The following is a 14,185-nucleotide window of genomic DNA, read 5'->3' as shown; positions in this document are numbered from 1 at the left end:
TACCCCATTTTAGTTATTTAGTGTACCCCATGTAATGCCCCTTGGGGGGGTCCCACTGTTCTAGCTCCATAGGCAACAATGTAGAAGCTCAAGGCCCCTGAATGCGCTCCTGCACCTCTGAGACTGTTGTTCACCCGCAGAGCTGAGTAAAGACTTGAGGTATGTCCTTACTCCAAAGAAATGTTTTTACAAATTTACGATGACATTTTCTCTAAATATCACTTGAGAAAATGAAAAATTTGGGGTAAACCTAGCATTTTAGTGTAAAAAAAATCAAATTTTTCCTTTTCACATCCCACTTAATGAACATTTATCAAACACCTGTGGGGTGTTAAGGCTCACTGTACCCCTTGTTACGTTCCTTAAGGGGTGTCATTTCCAAAATAGTAGGCAATGTGTATGTTTGTTTTTTTGCTATCCTAGCACCATAGGGGCTTCCTAAATGAGACCGGTGTGCACCCGCAGAGCAGCCCCCCCCCCCCCCCCCCCATTTCAGCAAAATTTGCAAATGTGACTCCTCCTCTTCTGAGCATTGTAGTGCGCCCGTAGTGCACTTGACGTCCACACATGGGGTTACAAATTTTGGGAGCATTTTCTCCTATTACCGCTTATAAAAATGTAAAATTTGGGGGAAAAGCAGCATTTTAGTGAAAAAAAATAAAAATGGTTTACACATCCATCTTTAACGAAAAGTCGTCAAACACCTATGCTGTGTTAAGGCTCACTGTACCCCTTGTTATGTTCCTTAAGGGGTGTAGTTTCCAAAATAGTATGCCATGTGGGTTTTATTTTGCTGTCCTGGCACCCTAGGGGATTCCTAAAAGGGACATGCCCCCCAAAAACCATTTCAGCAAAATTTTCTTTCCAAAAGCCAAATGTGACTCCTTCTCTTCTGAGCACTGTAGTTCGCCCGCAGAGCACTAGACGTCCACACATGGGGTATTTCCATACTCAGAAGAGATGGGGTTCCAAATTTTGGGGGGATTTTCTCCTATTACCCTCTGTAAACATGTAAAATTTGGGGGAAAACCAGCATTTTAGTGAAAAAAAATTCATTTACACATCCAACTTTAACGAAAAGTCGTCAAACACATGTGGTGTGCTAAGGCTCACTGGACCCCTTTTTATGTTACTTGAGGGGTGTAGTTTCCAAAATAGTATGCCATGTGTTTTTTTTTGTTTTTTTTTGCTGTTCTGGTACCATAGTGGCTTCCTAAACGTGACATGCTCCCCAAAAACCATTTCAGAAAAACTCACTCTCCAAAATCCCATTGTCGCTCCTTTCCTTCTGAGCCCTCTACTGCGCCCGCCGAACACTTTACATACACATAGGAGGTATTTCCTTACTCGAGAGAAATTGGGTTACAAATTTTAGGAAGATTTCTCTCCTTTTAGCCGTTGTTAAAATTCAAAAACTGGGTCTACAAGAACATGCAAGTGTAAAAAATGATGTGTGAAAATTTTAATTTTCTCCTCCACTTTGCTGCTATTCCTGTGAAACACCTAAAGGGTTAAAACACTTACTGAATGTCATTTTGAACACTTTGAGGCTTGCAGTTTTTATAATGGGGTCATTTGTGGGGTATTTCTAATATGAAGGCCCTTCAAATTCACTTCAAAACTGAACTGGTCCATGACAAATTCCGATTTTGAAAATTTTGTGAAAAATTGGAAAATTGCTGCTATACTTTGAAGGCCTCTCATGTCTTCCAAAAGTAAAAACATGTCAAATTTATGATGCAATCATAAAGTAGACATGTTGTATATGTGAACCAATATATAATTTATTTGGAATGTTCATTTTCCTGATAAGCAGAGAACTTCAAAGCTAAAAAAAATGCAAAATTTTATATTTTTTCATCAAATTTTTGAATTTTTCACCAAGAAATGATGCACGTATCGACGAAATTTTACCACTAACATAAAGTAGAATATGTCACGAAAAAACTATCTCGGAATCAGAATGAAAGGGAAAAGCATCCCTGAGTTATTAATATTTAAAGTGACAGTGGTCAGATGTGCAAAAAACGCTCTGGTCTTTAAGGCCAAAATGGCTCTGGTCCTTAAGGGGTTAAAAACTGTCCTCTGGTGGTGGTGGTGGGGTCTCAAGGATAAGATATGAAAGTATGTGTCTCATGGCAAGAGTGCTACGATTTTATAATGTGGTACTCAAGGGGAGGATAGGAGTGGTAGTCAGGCTAGCTGTGGATAGTTTCTTCATAGCAATACATGGTGATGTCACGTGGCATGGTGATCTGGCTATCCTGATGGTGCCCTCTGGACCCAATAAGTAAGAATTACTATATAAGTCATAGTTGGAGTATGAGTAGAATAGTTGTCTGCATTTCTTCTCTTTACTGTGAATGTGCTACACAGTTTTGCCTACTGTGGTGCAGATACTTGAACTTAAAGGGGTACTCCGCCCACAAACATCTTATCCCCATCCAAAGTATAAGGAATAAGATGTCTGATCATGAAGGTCCCACCATTGGGGCCCCCCGTGATCTCTGTGCAGCACCCATGCCGCACCCGACATTCTAAACAGTATGTTTAGAATGCTGAGTTTGCACTGCCGATGACGTGACGTCATGCCACTCCCCCTCGTGATGTCACGCCACACTCCCTCCATTAAAGGCCCTCCGGCCCTAATACATCTTATCCCCTATCCTTTGGATAGGGGATAAGATGTATGATCGCAGGGGTCCTGCCACTGGGGACCCCTGGAACTTGTCATTCTGCACCCACCTTTGTGATCTCTCCGCAGCGCTGGAGGCTCTGAGTGTGAAGCGTGACGACCATAGGGCCGGAGTATCGTGACGTCACAACTCCGCCCCATGTGAGGTCACGCCCTGCCCCCTCAATGCAAGTCTATGTGAGGGGGCGTGATGGCCGTCACACCCCCTCCCATAGACATGAATGGAGGGGGCTTGGCGTGATGTCACGTCATGTCTTCAGCTGCCCAAACCCAGCATTCTTAACATACTGTATAGAATGCCAGGAGCGGCACCGGTACTGCACATAGGTCAAGGGGGGTCCCAGCAGCGGGCCCCCCACGGTTGGTCAGACCTCTTATTTCCTATCCTTTGATAGGCGGAGTACACCTTTAACTGACAGTTTTGCATCCCGCTACCCATGTGCAGGGCGTATGCTGTAGAAACTTCTGTGGATGATTGAGCCACACAGCACTAATTCCAACAGTAGGTCCATGAAGATATTTGTCTAAGCAGAGGGTCATTTTGAGAGATATCTTCCAAACTCCAGTGCCGTAATCACATTGCATTTGGCCCAGATCTGATCAACTTTGGATGTTTCTTGCAACTTTAAAAAGATTTAGACTTGATTGTAGCAGTCTTTGACTTGAACAGACACAAGGTTGCCCTGAACATTTATGACTAATCCTAGAATATACACTCTGACTAGGTATGTGCACTTTCTCTGACTGATTTATTTAGCAGGAACTGAGGTGGGATGAATGTGTACTACTCTGGCTAAAGCCAGACTCAGACTAGATTGGTTTTTGAGTCCAGTCCTTTGAAGAGATGGGATTGAACTAGGGGCTTCTCCATCAGCCTTTTCAGAAGATTCTACATAGAAGCTTAGCTTGAAAGTGTTTCAATGATTTACTTATAGCAATGAGTTAGGGCAATAGACAACGACTTTCAAGCACAAGGCATACAGTATTAAAGGGGTACTCCGGTAGAAAACTTTATTTATTTATTTATTTTAATCAACTGGTGCCAGACAGTTAAACAGATTTGTAAATAACTTAATCCTTCTAGTACTTATTAGCTGCTGAATACTACAGAGGAAATTCTTTTCTTTTTGAAACACAGTGCTCTCTGCTGACATCATGACCACAGTGCTCTCTGCTGACATCTCTGTCCATTTTAGGAACTGTCTAGAGCAGCATATGTTTTCTATGGGGTTTTTCTCCTACTCTGGACAGTTCCAAAAAGAAAAGAATTTCCTCTGTAATATTCAGCAGCTATCAAGTACTGGAAGGATTAAGGTTTTTTAATAGAAGTAATTTACAAATCTGTTTAATTTTCTGGCACCAGATGATTAAAAAAAAAAAAGTTATTTTTTTTTAAATGCCACCCATATAGGGCATTTTCCCAAGGGCAACATGTGGTAATAATTCCATGGGTAGCCTCAGATTTTAGTTTGGACTGAAATCTTAATTGGAGTCATGAATATTGTTTGGCCCCATTTAATACACCAAATTGGTGTGCTGCATTTACTACATGCATTTCTGATGAATAGGTTTAGAAAAAGTGACATGTAACAGCAATTAAGCATATGAGAGGTTGAAAAAAATAAATATGCACCACAATTCACAGTGTGAACTGTTGCATGTATTCTGATTGAAAATAATGACTGCAAAAAAAAAAAAAAAAAAAAAAAAAACTGCCAAGAAACTACATGCGAACCTGGCCTTAAAGTAAATGTTGTCAAGCTTAGTGTCCCCATCTCTAGCCTATGCCTTCCTTGTGGCATTTATCCAGATGGAGGAAAAGTAATACTTCATAACTTGTGATCTTTGGTCGCCGCACGCAAACATGGTTTCAACCGCATGCAATGACTGGGAGTCAGTACCCGCTCCCCTTCAAAGATACCAAGGAGATGACAAGTGGAGCCATGGAAGTGAAGAAAGCTATTACTTTCCCTCAGGGCTGTTTGAAGGAATTTGGGGGCCCCAAACAAAATAGACATGGAAGCCCCCCACCCCTTCACTCCCTCCCCACTTTACGCACGCAAAGCCTGCAGGAACCACAGCATGGCCATACAGTTTAAGTTCACCGACACTTTATATAAATAAAAAAGGAGGTTTACAGTGCAAATACTGCTGTTGCATTTAATGTGCATGAAATTTGAACATTTGCAAAAAACACCACTGTACCATACAATCCAATACATATTTAAAAAGTGCACAATAACTAAATCCAACATACTTAAAATACACACACATTAAAATTTTTCATGTGCAAATTATCTAAAACTGCTGTTTGCGAACCTTGTTTCCTGCAAAGGCAATCACAATGTCTTCCATGTCCAAAGACTGGCGAACATCACACTCAATTGACATAAGTGCCAGTCCTGTGAGCCTTTCTTGAACCATGGTGGACCTCATGTAATTCTTTATCAGCTTCAAAGCTGAAAAGCTCCTCTCACCAGAGGCCACTGACACGGGGAAAGTCAGGAGTAGACGCAAAGCAATGCTTAAAGGGGTACTCCGGTGGAAAACTTTTTTTTTTAAATCAACTGGCGATAGAAAGTTAAACAGATTTGTACCTTACTTCTATTAAAAAATCTTAACCCTTCCAGTACTTATTAGCTGCTGAATACTACTGAGGAAATTCTTTTCTTTTTGGAACACAGAGCTCTCTGCTGACATCTCGGTCCATTTTGAGAACTGTCTAGAGTAGGAGAAAGTCCCCATAGCAAACATATGCTTCTCTGGACAGTTCCTAAAATGGACAGAGATGTCAGCAGAGAGCACTGTGGTCATGATGTTAGCAGAGAGCTCTGTGTTCCAAAAAGAAAATAATTTCCTCTTTCCTAGTATTCAGCAGCTGATAAGTACTGGAAGGATTAAGATTTTTTAATAGAAGTAATTTACGAATCTGTTTAACTTTCTGGCACCAGGAGTTTTCCACCGGAGTACCCCTTTAAATTAATGTACAAATCAGTGTACACTTCCTGTCAGTTCGGCCGGGTACAGGAAACTGAATCTCCTGATCCTGTATTCGGCCAGACTGACAGCCAGGAGGAAGAAAAGCTCGGCCACGCTACAGGGAAGGAACTTAGGAGGTGACCAGGAGTGCTGCAGCCACCTGAGGCTCTCTATAGAGCACTCAGGCGGCTGCAGCCTTATGGGAAGCACAACAAGCACCGGGGCCCCAAGCAATTGCTTAGTTTGCCTGTCCTTTAGGGACGGGCCTGCTTTACCTCCTCCCGGATAACACCTTTATGTTCACTTACAGCATTGAGTCCATGTAACACATTTCTAATACTTATTTATTTTAGGTGAAGGACGATAGTTCCAGTAGCATTAATGAGGAAAACCTTCTTCTTACAACATACGATTTGTTTGGTGCCGGGACAGAAACTACAAGTACCACCCTGAGGTGGGCTCTGTTGTATATGATCCTCTACCCAGATGTGCAATGTGAGTTATAACACTCTTACATTACATTTTACATATAAAGACTTTGAATATTGCTACTTTATCACTTTGTAAATGTCAGCTCAAAGTACTTTTAAATAAGACAGATGACAACTTAGCTCAGCTATGATGGAACAAAGAGGCAGATGCTGGCGCTTGTGCAGTAACAGGACACGACTGCAGAAACAACCAAGTTACTACAAGTGCAAAATTTGGCATCATCCTCTGCATTACAACACAGCTTAAGGATGGTCAGTGTTCATGGTCATGTATGGCTTTAGGAGACGATTGTAGGGGTCCATCTCCTGGGGTAGGGGTGGATGGGCAAAGGAGCAAAGTTGTGCACCTAGGGTGAAAATAAAACAGAAGCCCCCAGCAGACTGGATCTTGGGTATACAACTTCTAATCACAAAACCCCTTTAATAATGACCTGCTGCTCAAATATATATATATATATATATATATATATATATTTTCACCAGTAATAACATTAATAAAAGTTTCTATAAAACTATGGTGCCAGAGTGTATTAATCAATTACTGTTTTCCCAACTGGAATGACACAAAATGGACACACTGCTAGAACCACTCTAAAAAACACCATAAACATGCTTCCCTAACATGTTTCACTGTACCAACAGTGTCATCAGGGATAGCAAGGCTCTAATGACGTCCACTTCAACAAATGGGGTTTACATAACCTCCTCTATGACCATCCCACTGAACCATGACCAGTCGGATTAACTCCTTAAGGACTCAGCCCATTTGGGCCTTAAGGACTTTTTTTTCCTCCTCGCCTTCAAAAAATCATAACTCTTTTATATTTTCATCCACAGACTAGTATGAGGGCTTGTTTTTTGCGTGACCAGTTGTCCGTTGTTATGCCATCACTCACTTTACCATAAAATGTATGGCGCAACCAAAACAATACTATTTGTTTGGGGAAATTAAAAAGAAAACCGCAATTTTGCTAATTTTGGAAGGTTTCGTTTTCACGACGTACAATTTATGGTAGAAATTACATGTGTTCTTTATTCTTTGGGTCAATACAATTAAAATGATATCCATGATAACATACTTTTCTATTACTGTTGTGCTTAAAAAAAATCGCAAACTTTTAACCAAATTAGTATGTTTAAAATCCCCCTATTTTGAAGACCTACAACTTTTTCATTTTTCCGTATAAGCACTTTTTATTGATACCATATTTGCTTATATAAAACTTTTAATCCCTTTTTTCAAAATTTTTTGGGGAATAAAATGTTATAAAAAAGCAGCGTACACCGTTCACCGTACGGTATCATTAACATTTTATTTTAATATTTCAGATATTTACGCATGCAGCGACACTAAATATGTATATAAAATCTTTTTTTAACACTTTTTGGAGGGGAAATAGGGAAAATGGCACAATTTACATTTTTATTGGGGGAGGGGTTTTTTCTATTTTTTTTTACTTTTTTACTTTAATTTTTACACTTTAATAGTACCTATAGGGACTATTTATAGCAATAATTTGCTAATACTGTTCAGTGCTATGTATAGGACATAGCACTGATCAGTGTTATCGGTCATCTTCTGCTCTGGTCTGCGGGAAGGCAGATCAGAGCAGAAGACACCGGGAAGGCAGCGGAGGCAGGTGAGGGGACCTCCGTCTGCCGTGCTGGATGATCGGATCGCCGCGGCAGGGCTGCGGGCGATCCGATCATCCATTTTAGTGACCGCGATGCTGCAGATGCCATGATCTGTATTGATCACAGCATCTGAGGGGTTAATGGAGGACAGCCGCGGGAACGCCGATGTCCGCCATTACCGGCGGGTCCCTGGCTGAGATCAGCAGCCGGGACCTGCCACGCATGATCCGGGCATCGCTCCGATGCTCGCGGCTATGCTTAGGACGTAAATGTATGTCCTGGTGCATTAAGTACCAGCTTACCATGACGTACATTTAAGTCCTGCATCGTTAAGGAGTTAAAGATACCTCAATATGCAGCCAACCTAAAGACCAGATGTTGCCAGAGGCCAATAGTGCTCTAAATGCGTTGACAAGATAAAAACAAAAGATTCCAGGGAAAAAAGGGGATAAGTGTCCAGACTTTCTTAATAACCTTCTCCTGTCCTACCTCAACCATAGAGACTGTCCCTCCTTGTTCTAAAGTGCAAAATAAAATGTAAAGAATACCTGGCATCAAACCATATTTTCTAAACTACCATTACCTAACTACTCCTTACACCCCTCCTGCCCTTAAAAAAAAATTCTGAGCTTTAAAAAGCTGTGTATCATACCTTTCCCCTTGCTTTAATTGTGTGAGCTCCTGGCTGGAGAAAGTGGACGATCCCCAGCAGGCGCAACGTCACTTAAGTCTGTGAGAGCGGTGCCTCCCCATGCTCTGCATGCACTTCCTGAGTTTGTTCTCGTGCCAGGCCAGGAGGAGACCAAACTAACTGTTTGACATTGCGGCAGGGAACAGAACAGAGCCACCTAGTGGCCGTTTTTTCAATCACATTCAACACCTCCACGCCCAATGACATACCCCAGGTATTTGGTCTCTTCCAACCCTATGGCACATTTTTGGGGGTTAGCAGTTAACCCGGCCTTCCTAAGGGAGTCAACCGCTGCCTGTACTTTTGGAAGGTGACTTTCCCAGTCTGTACTGTGGATGATGATATTGTCCAGATAAGCTGAGGCATACCGACGATGTCGCCGGAGTACAATATCCATTAGCCTTTGAAACATAGCGAGAGCGCCATGCAAACCAAAGGGTAACACCTTGTGTCAACCTTCTGGTGTGACAAAGGCTGTTTCTCTTTGGCAGCCTCCGTCAAGGGTACTTGCCAGTACTCTTTTGTGAGGTCCAAAACAGAAAAGTAACGAGCTTGTCCTAGCTTCTCAATAAGCTCATCAACTCGGGGCATTGGATTATTCATCGAACTTGGAAACCTCATTAAGTTTCCGGAAATCGTTACACAACAGTAACTTACCATTGGGTTTGGGTATTAAAACTATCGGACTAACCCACTCCCTTTTCGATTCTTTGATGACATCCAGTTTTAACATCTGTTGCACTTCTTCCGAAATGGCTTGTCGCCACGACTCAGGTACCCGGTATTGTTTCAACTGTATTTTCACCTGGGGTTCAGTGACAAGTGTAATGGCGGATGACAGAAGTACGCTCAGGATGGTCTGAGAACACATCGGTGTTCCTACTGACAAACTCCCTGGCCTCCTGAATTTGTGCAGAGGAAAAGCTGTCAGCAATCTTTACTGTGGCAACTGCTTCCCTTGCCCTAGACTGAGGGACCGGAAACTCCACCCCTAACAAACCTGGCCGTGGGCTGTCATCCACACTAGTCTCCTTATCTCTCCAGGGTTTAAACAAGTTTACATGGTACACTTGCTCTGGCTTCCTCCACCTGGGCTGGTGTACCCTGTACGTCACCTCCCCTATTTTTTCGATCACTTCGTAGGGACCATGCCACCTAGCCAGAAACTCACTGTCGACCGTTGGTACCAGAACCCGATCTGCCCCATATGTTCCCTAACCAAGGGCAACACTGTTTCCATCCGTTTTTGCAACTGCGTGACATACTCAACTACACTTTTGTGTGGCGTGGGCTGTTGTTCCCACGCCTCTTTGGCGATGTCTAACAGACCCCGTGGATGTCTGCTGTACAGCAGTTCAAAGGGCGAGAACCCAGTAGAGGCCTGGGGCACTTCTCGCACTGTGAACATGAGATAGGGCAGCAAAAGTTCCCAATTCTTCCCATATCTAGCCACCACCCGCTTTAACATATTTTTTTATGTTTGATTAAACCTTTCTACCAGGCTGTCCATCTGTGGGTGGTACACGGAGGTCTGTAGCTGTTTTACCTTGACATAAACTGGGTGCCCTGGTCAGCCAACACCTCTTTAGGTAAGCCCACTCGGGAAAGCATCTCCATTAGCTCCTTAGCTATTAATTTGTCCGAGTTATGTCGCAGAGGTAGCGCCTCGGGATACCGAGTCGCATAGTCCAGGACTACCAGGATGTGTTGGTGCCCCCTAGCGGATTTCGGCAACAAGCCTTCAGGATCCATAGCGATCCGTTCAAACGGGACCTCGATAATCGGGAGGGAAACCAGGAGACTACCATAATGTGGTTGGGGGCTCGTTATTTGGCATGTTGGGCAAGATTCACAATACCTTTCAACCTCCTTATACACGCTGGGCCAGGAAAAACACTGCAAAATTCGGTCCTGCGTCTTCTGCTGGCCCAGGTGCCCCCCTAAAACATGTTGATGGGCTAACTCTAACACAAGCCTCCGATATGCTTTAGGCACCACCAATTGTTCCACACTCTCACCCCGTACCTGATTTACCTGGTACAGCATCCCCTGGTGGACCACAAAGCGGGGTATACAGTCTCGGCCCCCGGTTGTTGTGGCACACCTTCTACATTTAAGACATTTTCCCAGGCCAGAGATAAGTTCAGGTCCTGATGTTGTGCTGTACCTAAATTTTCTCCCGAGACATTGAGGTCTGCCAACTCTGGACCTGACGGCAGCTCCTTCACATCTCCAACCATTACATTTAGTGGCGATGACGCCTTCTCTTCCACCGTAGTGGTGATCACCCCAACTGCTGTTTCTTCTGACTCAAGTTCCAGGGATTCCGGGGTTGCCCCTGAGTAGGGCCAGTCTATTGGGGATACCCCTGCCTCACGGGTCTGGGGAACTCTTGTCTGGGGCCACAAAGATACGAACCCTGGAAAGTCTCTCCCAATTATAAATTCATAGGGTCACTTTTTGGCAACGGCCACCTCATGAGTCCAGCTTCCGGTCATTGTTGAAAAAGTCACCAGGGCAGTGGGGTAGTCTATTAAGTCCCCATGTATGCAGAAGACTCCAGCTTGGTGGCCCGTATACTCAGTAGGCGGCACCAGGTTGGACCTCACCAGGTTGGACCTCAGCATGCTACCTGAGTCTGTTAGTGCCACCACGACACTATCTCCCACCTTTACCTGGCAGAGGTGATCAGAGTCCCGTGCCCCAGGGACACCGGTGGAAAACAGTCTCTGGGCATACAGGGATGGGCGGAATGTATAGTTGGTGTCCATAGCTTCCTGTTGCTGGGGACAATTATCTCTAACATGCTCCAGTTTGTGACAGTCCCAACATAGCAGCGGGGCAGGGCTTTTAGGGCTTTCCAGCCACCTGGGCAAGGGTTTTACCGCCCCCTCCCGCAGTTTTACGGTGGCCTCAAACCTTTCTACGAGGTCTACCATTTCCAGGGCATTGCTAGGGGATGCCTGGCCAATCCAGCTCTGGAGGGAGTAAGGCAGAGCCCTCCAGAACATATCGGCAAGGAGACAGTCAAGCATGGCAGTGGGACTCAACACCTCCGGCTGCAGCCACTTCTGCAGGCGTTGCAATAGGTCATATTGCGGCTGGACAGGCTCAGCCGGCTTATATTCCCACAGCCTTACCCGCTGGGCCCGGACCCACACATTTACCTTCAGTCTTGCCAGGATCTCACCCTTGACAGTGTCATAATCAGTGGGCAAGTCAAAGTACGCCTGCTGGGACCCAGACGTCAGGAACGGAGCGATGACCTCAGCCCACTGGTTCCAGGGTAACCTCTCCCTCACAGACACTTTTTCAAAAACCACCAGATAGGCCTCGACATCATCTGAGGGGGTCATCTTGCGGATTGTCTTCCGTGTGGCTTTCTGGGAATCAGGGGTGGCCCAGGTTGTCACTGCAGTTTGTAGCGCCATTATGTGCTGTAACAGCAGATGGTTGGTTTCCTGCTGGTGCTTGTTGGCCTCCATGAGTGCTTTCATAACAGCCTCCATTTTTGTAACACTGCGGTCACTGGAACACTGTTTTGCCTTGACTCTCTGGAGAAAACACTCCTGCTGTACTGTCAGTCACTTGTCGGCAGGATCGTTGCCCCTAGCAACCACTCCAACAAGTTATCCCAGACTCAGTTCTTAGCAAACAGCATGCTACTGTAACGCCGAGCGCTCCGGGTCCCACTGCTTCCCCGGAGCGCTCGCGGCGTTACTCTGCTTGCAGCGCTCCGGTCGGCGCTGCTGACCGAGAGCGCTGCAACCCTGTCACCGGAGGGGATGCGATCCGTGGGACGGGACGTGCCCGTTCACGGATCGCATCCCATGTCCCTTCTCACCCGCTCCGTCCTTCCTCTGTCCCTGCCCGGCGCACGCGGCCCCGCTCTCTAGGCTCTTTGAAATTTAAAGGGCCAGTGCACCACTAATTGGTGCCTGGTCCAATCTAGTCTAATCACTGTTTCCCCTATAAAACATCACTTCTCCTTCCTGTCCCTGCCAGATCTTGTTGCCTAGTGCCTAGTGAAAGCGTTCCAGTGTGTCCTTGCCTGTGTTTCCAGAATCTCTGCTGTTGCCCCTGACTACGAACCTTGCTGCCTGCCTTGACCTTTCTGCTACGTCTGACCTTGCCTTGCCTTGTCCTTTTGTACCGCGCCATCTCAGCCGCCAGAGAGGTTGAGTCGCTACTGGGAGGAACGACCTGGGGGTTACCTGCCGCAGCAAGTCCATCCCGCTTTGCGGCGGGCTCTGGTGAATACCAGTAACCCCTTAGACTCCGTTCCCCTGGTACGGCCCACGCCATCACCTCTCTGGTTCAGAGGATCCACTTCCAGTGTCCTCACCTTCCGCCAACCCGGATCCTGACAGTAGATCCGGCCATGGATTCCGCTGAGGTGCCGCTACCTAGCCTTGGAGACCTTTCCTCCGTTGTGGCCCAACAGTCTCAAAAAGTAGTCCAACAAGGACATCAGTTGTCACAACTGACTGCAATGGTTCAGCAACTTCTGCCTCTACAGCCATCTTCTCCACCAGTTCCTCAACTGCAAGTTGCCGCTTCCAGCACCAGAGTCCGTCTTTCTCTTCCGGATAAGTTTGATGGGGACTCTAAGTTGTGCCGTGGCTTCCTGACCCAATGTTCTCTGCACTTGGAGCTATTGGCTGACCAGTTTCCCACGGAACGGTCTAAGGTGGCATTCGTGGTCAGCTTATTCTCTGGAAAGGCGTTGTCTTGGGCCACTCCGCTTTGGGACCGCAACGATCCTGCCACCGCTTCAGTCCAAACTTTCTTCTCAGAAATACGCTCTGTTTTTGAGGAACCAGCCCGGGTTTCTTCTGCCGAGACGGCCACTCTTCAGTGGGCGATTACGCCATTCAGTTCCGGACTCTTGCCTCAGAATTAGCCTGGAATAATGAGGCTCTCTGCGCGACCTTCAAGAAGGGTTTATTCAGCCACATCAAAGATGTTCTGGCCGCACGAGAGATACCCTCAACCCTGTCTGAACTAATCCATTTGGCCACCCGCATTGATATGCGTTTTTCAGAAAGGCGACAGGAGCTACGCCAAGAAAAGGATCTCGTTCACACCAGGCGGTTTCCCCGCCCAACCACTCTCTTCCAGCATCCGCTGCAACCTGTGACTGTGCCTTCCGCCGAGGAGGCTATGCAAGTGGATCGGTCTCGCCTGACCCAATTTGAGAGGACTCACCGCAGGAATGAGAACCTTTGCCTTTACTGTGCGAGCTCCGAGCATTTCCTGAAGGACTGTCCTATTCGTCCTCCGCGTCTGGGAAGACGCATGCACCTAGTAAACGTGGGAGAGGCATTACTGGGTGTGGATTCTACCTCTCCACGCTTAACTATTCCTGTACGTATTTCTTTGCCTGCTAAATCCGCCTTTTCTGCCGTGGCCTTTCTGGACTCAGGTTCAACAGGTAACTTCATTGAGGCCTCATTAGTCAACAGATTCAACATCCCTGTGACCCGTCTCGACAAGCCTCTCTTCATTTCTTCTGTCAGTGGACAGAATCTGGACTGTACCGTGTGCTATCGCACTGTGCCCTTGCGCATGAACGTAGGTGTCCTCCATCATGAGGAGATTGAATTTTTTGTGCTTCCCAACTGTACTTCTCAAGTTTTACTAGGCTTGCCTTGGCTCCAGCTCCACTCTCCTACTCTCGACTGGTCTTCTGGG

The 14,185-nt window shown here is 45.7% G+C and overlaps 1 protein-coding gene across 1 annotated transcript in view; it reads left to right on the top strand.

Moving 5' to 3' along the window:
• LOC130275624 (cytochrome P450 2D14-like) overlaps positions 1–14,185 on the top strand; it is a 126,143-nt gene that overhangs the window by 77,638 nt on the left and 34,320 nt on the right. Inside the window, exon 6 of the mRNA XM_056523817.1 lies at positions 6,028–6,169. Within this exon, the coding sequence (XP_056379792.1) occupies positions 6,028–6,169 (142 nt within the window). The remainder of the gene's footprint in view (positions 1–6,027; positions 6,170–14,185) is intronic.

This window comes from Hyla sarda, chromosome 6 (genome assembly GCF_029499605.1).
Source record: "Hyla sarda isolate aHylSar1 chromosome 6, aHylSar1.hap1, whole genome shotgun sequence".
NCBI classification, from domain to species: Eukaryota; Metazoa; Chordata; class Amphibia; order Anura; family Hylidae; genus Hyla; species Hyla sarda.
This window is presented reverse-complemented; position numbering and strand designations above follow the sequence as displayed.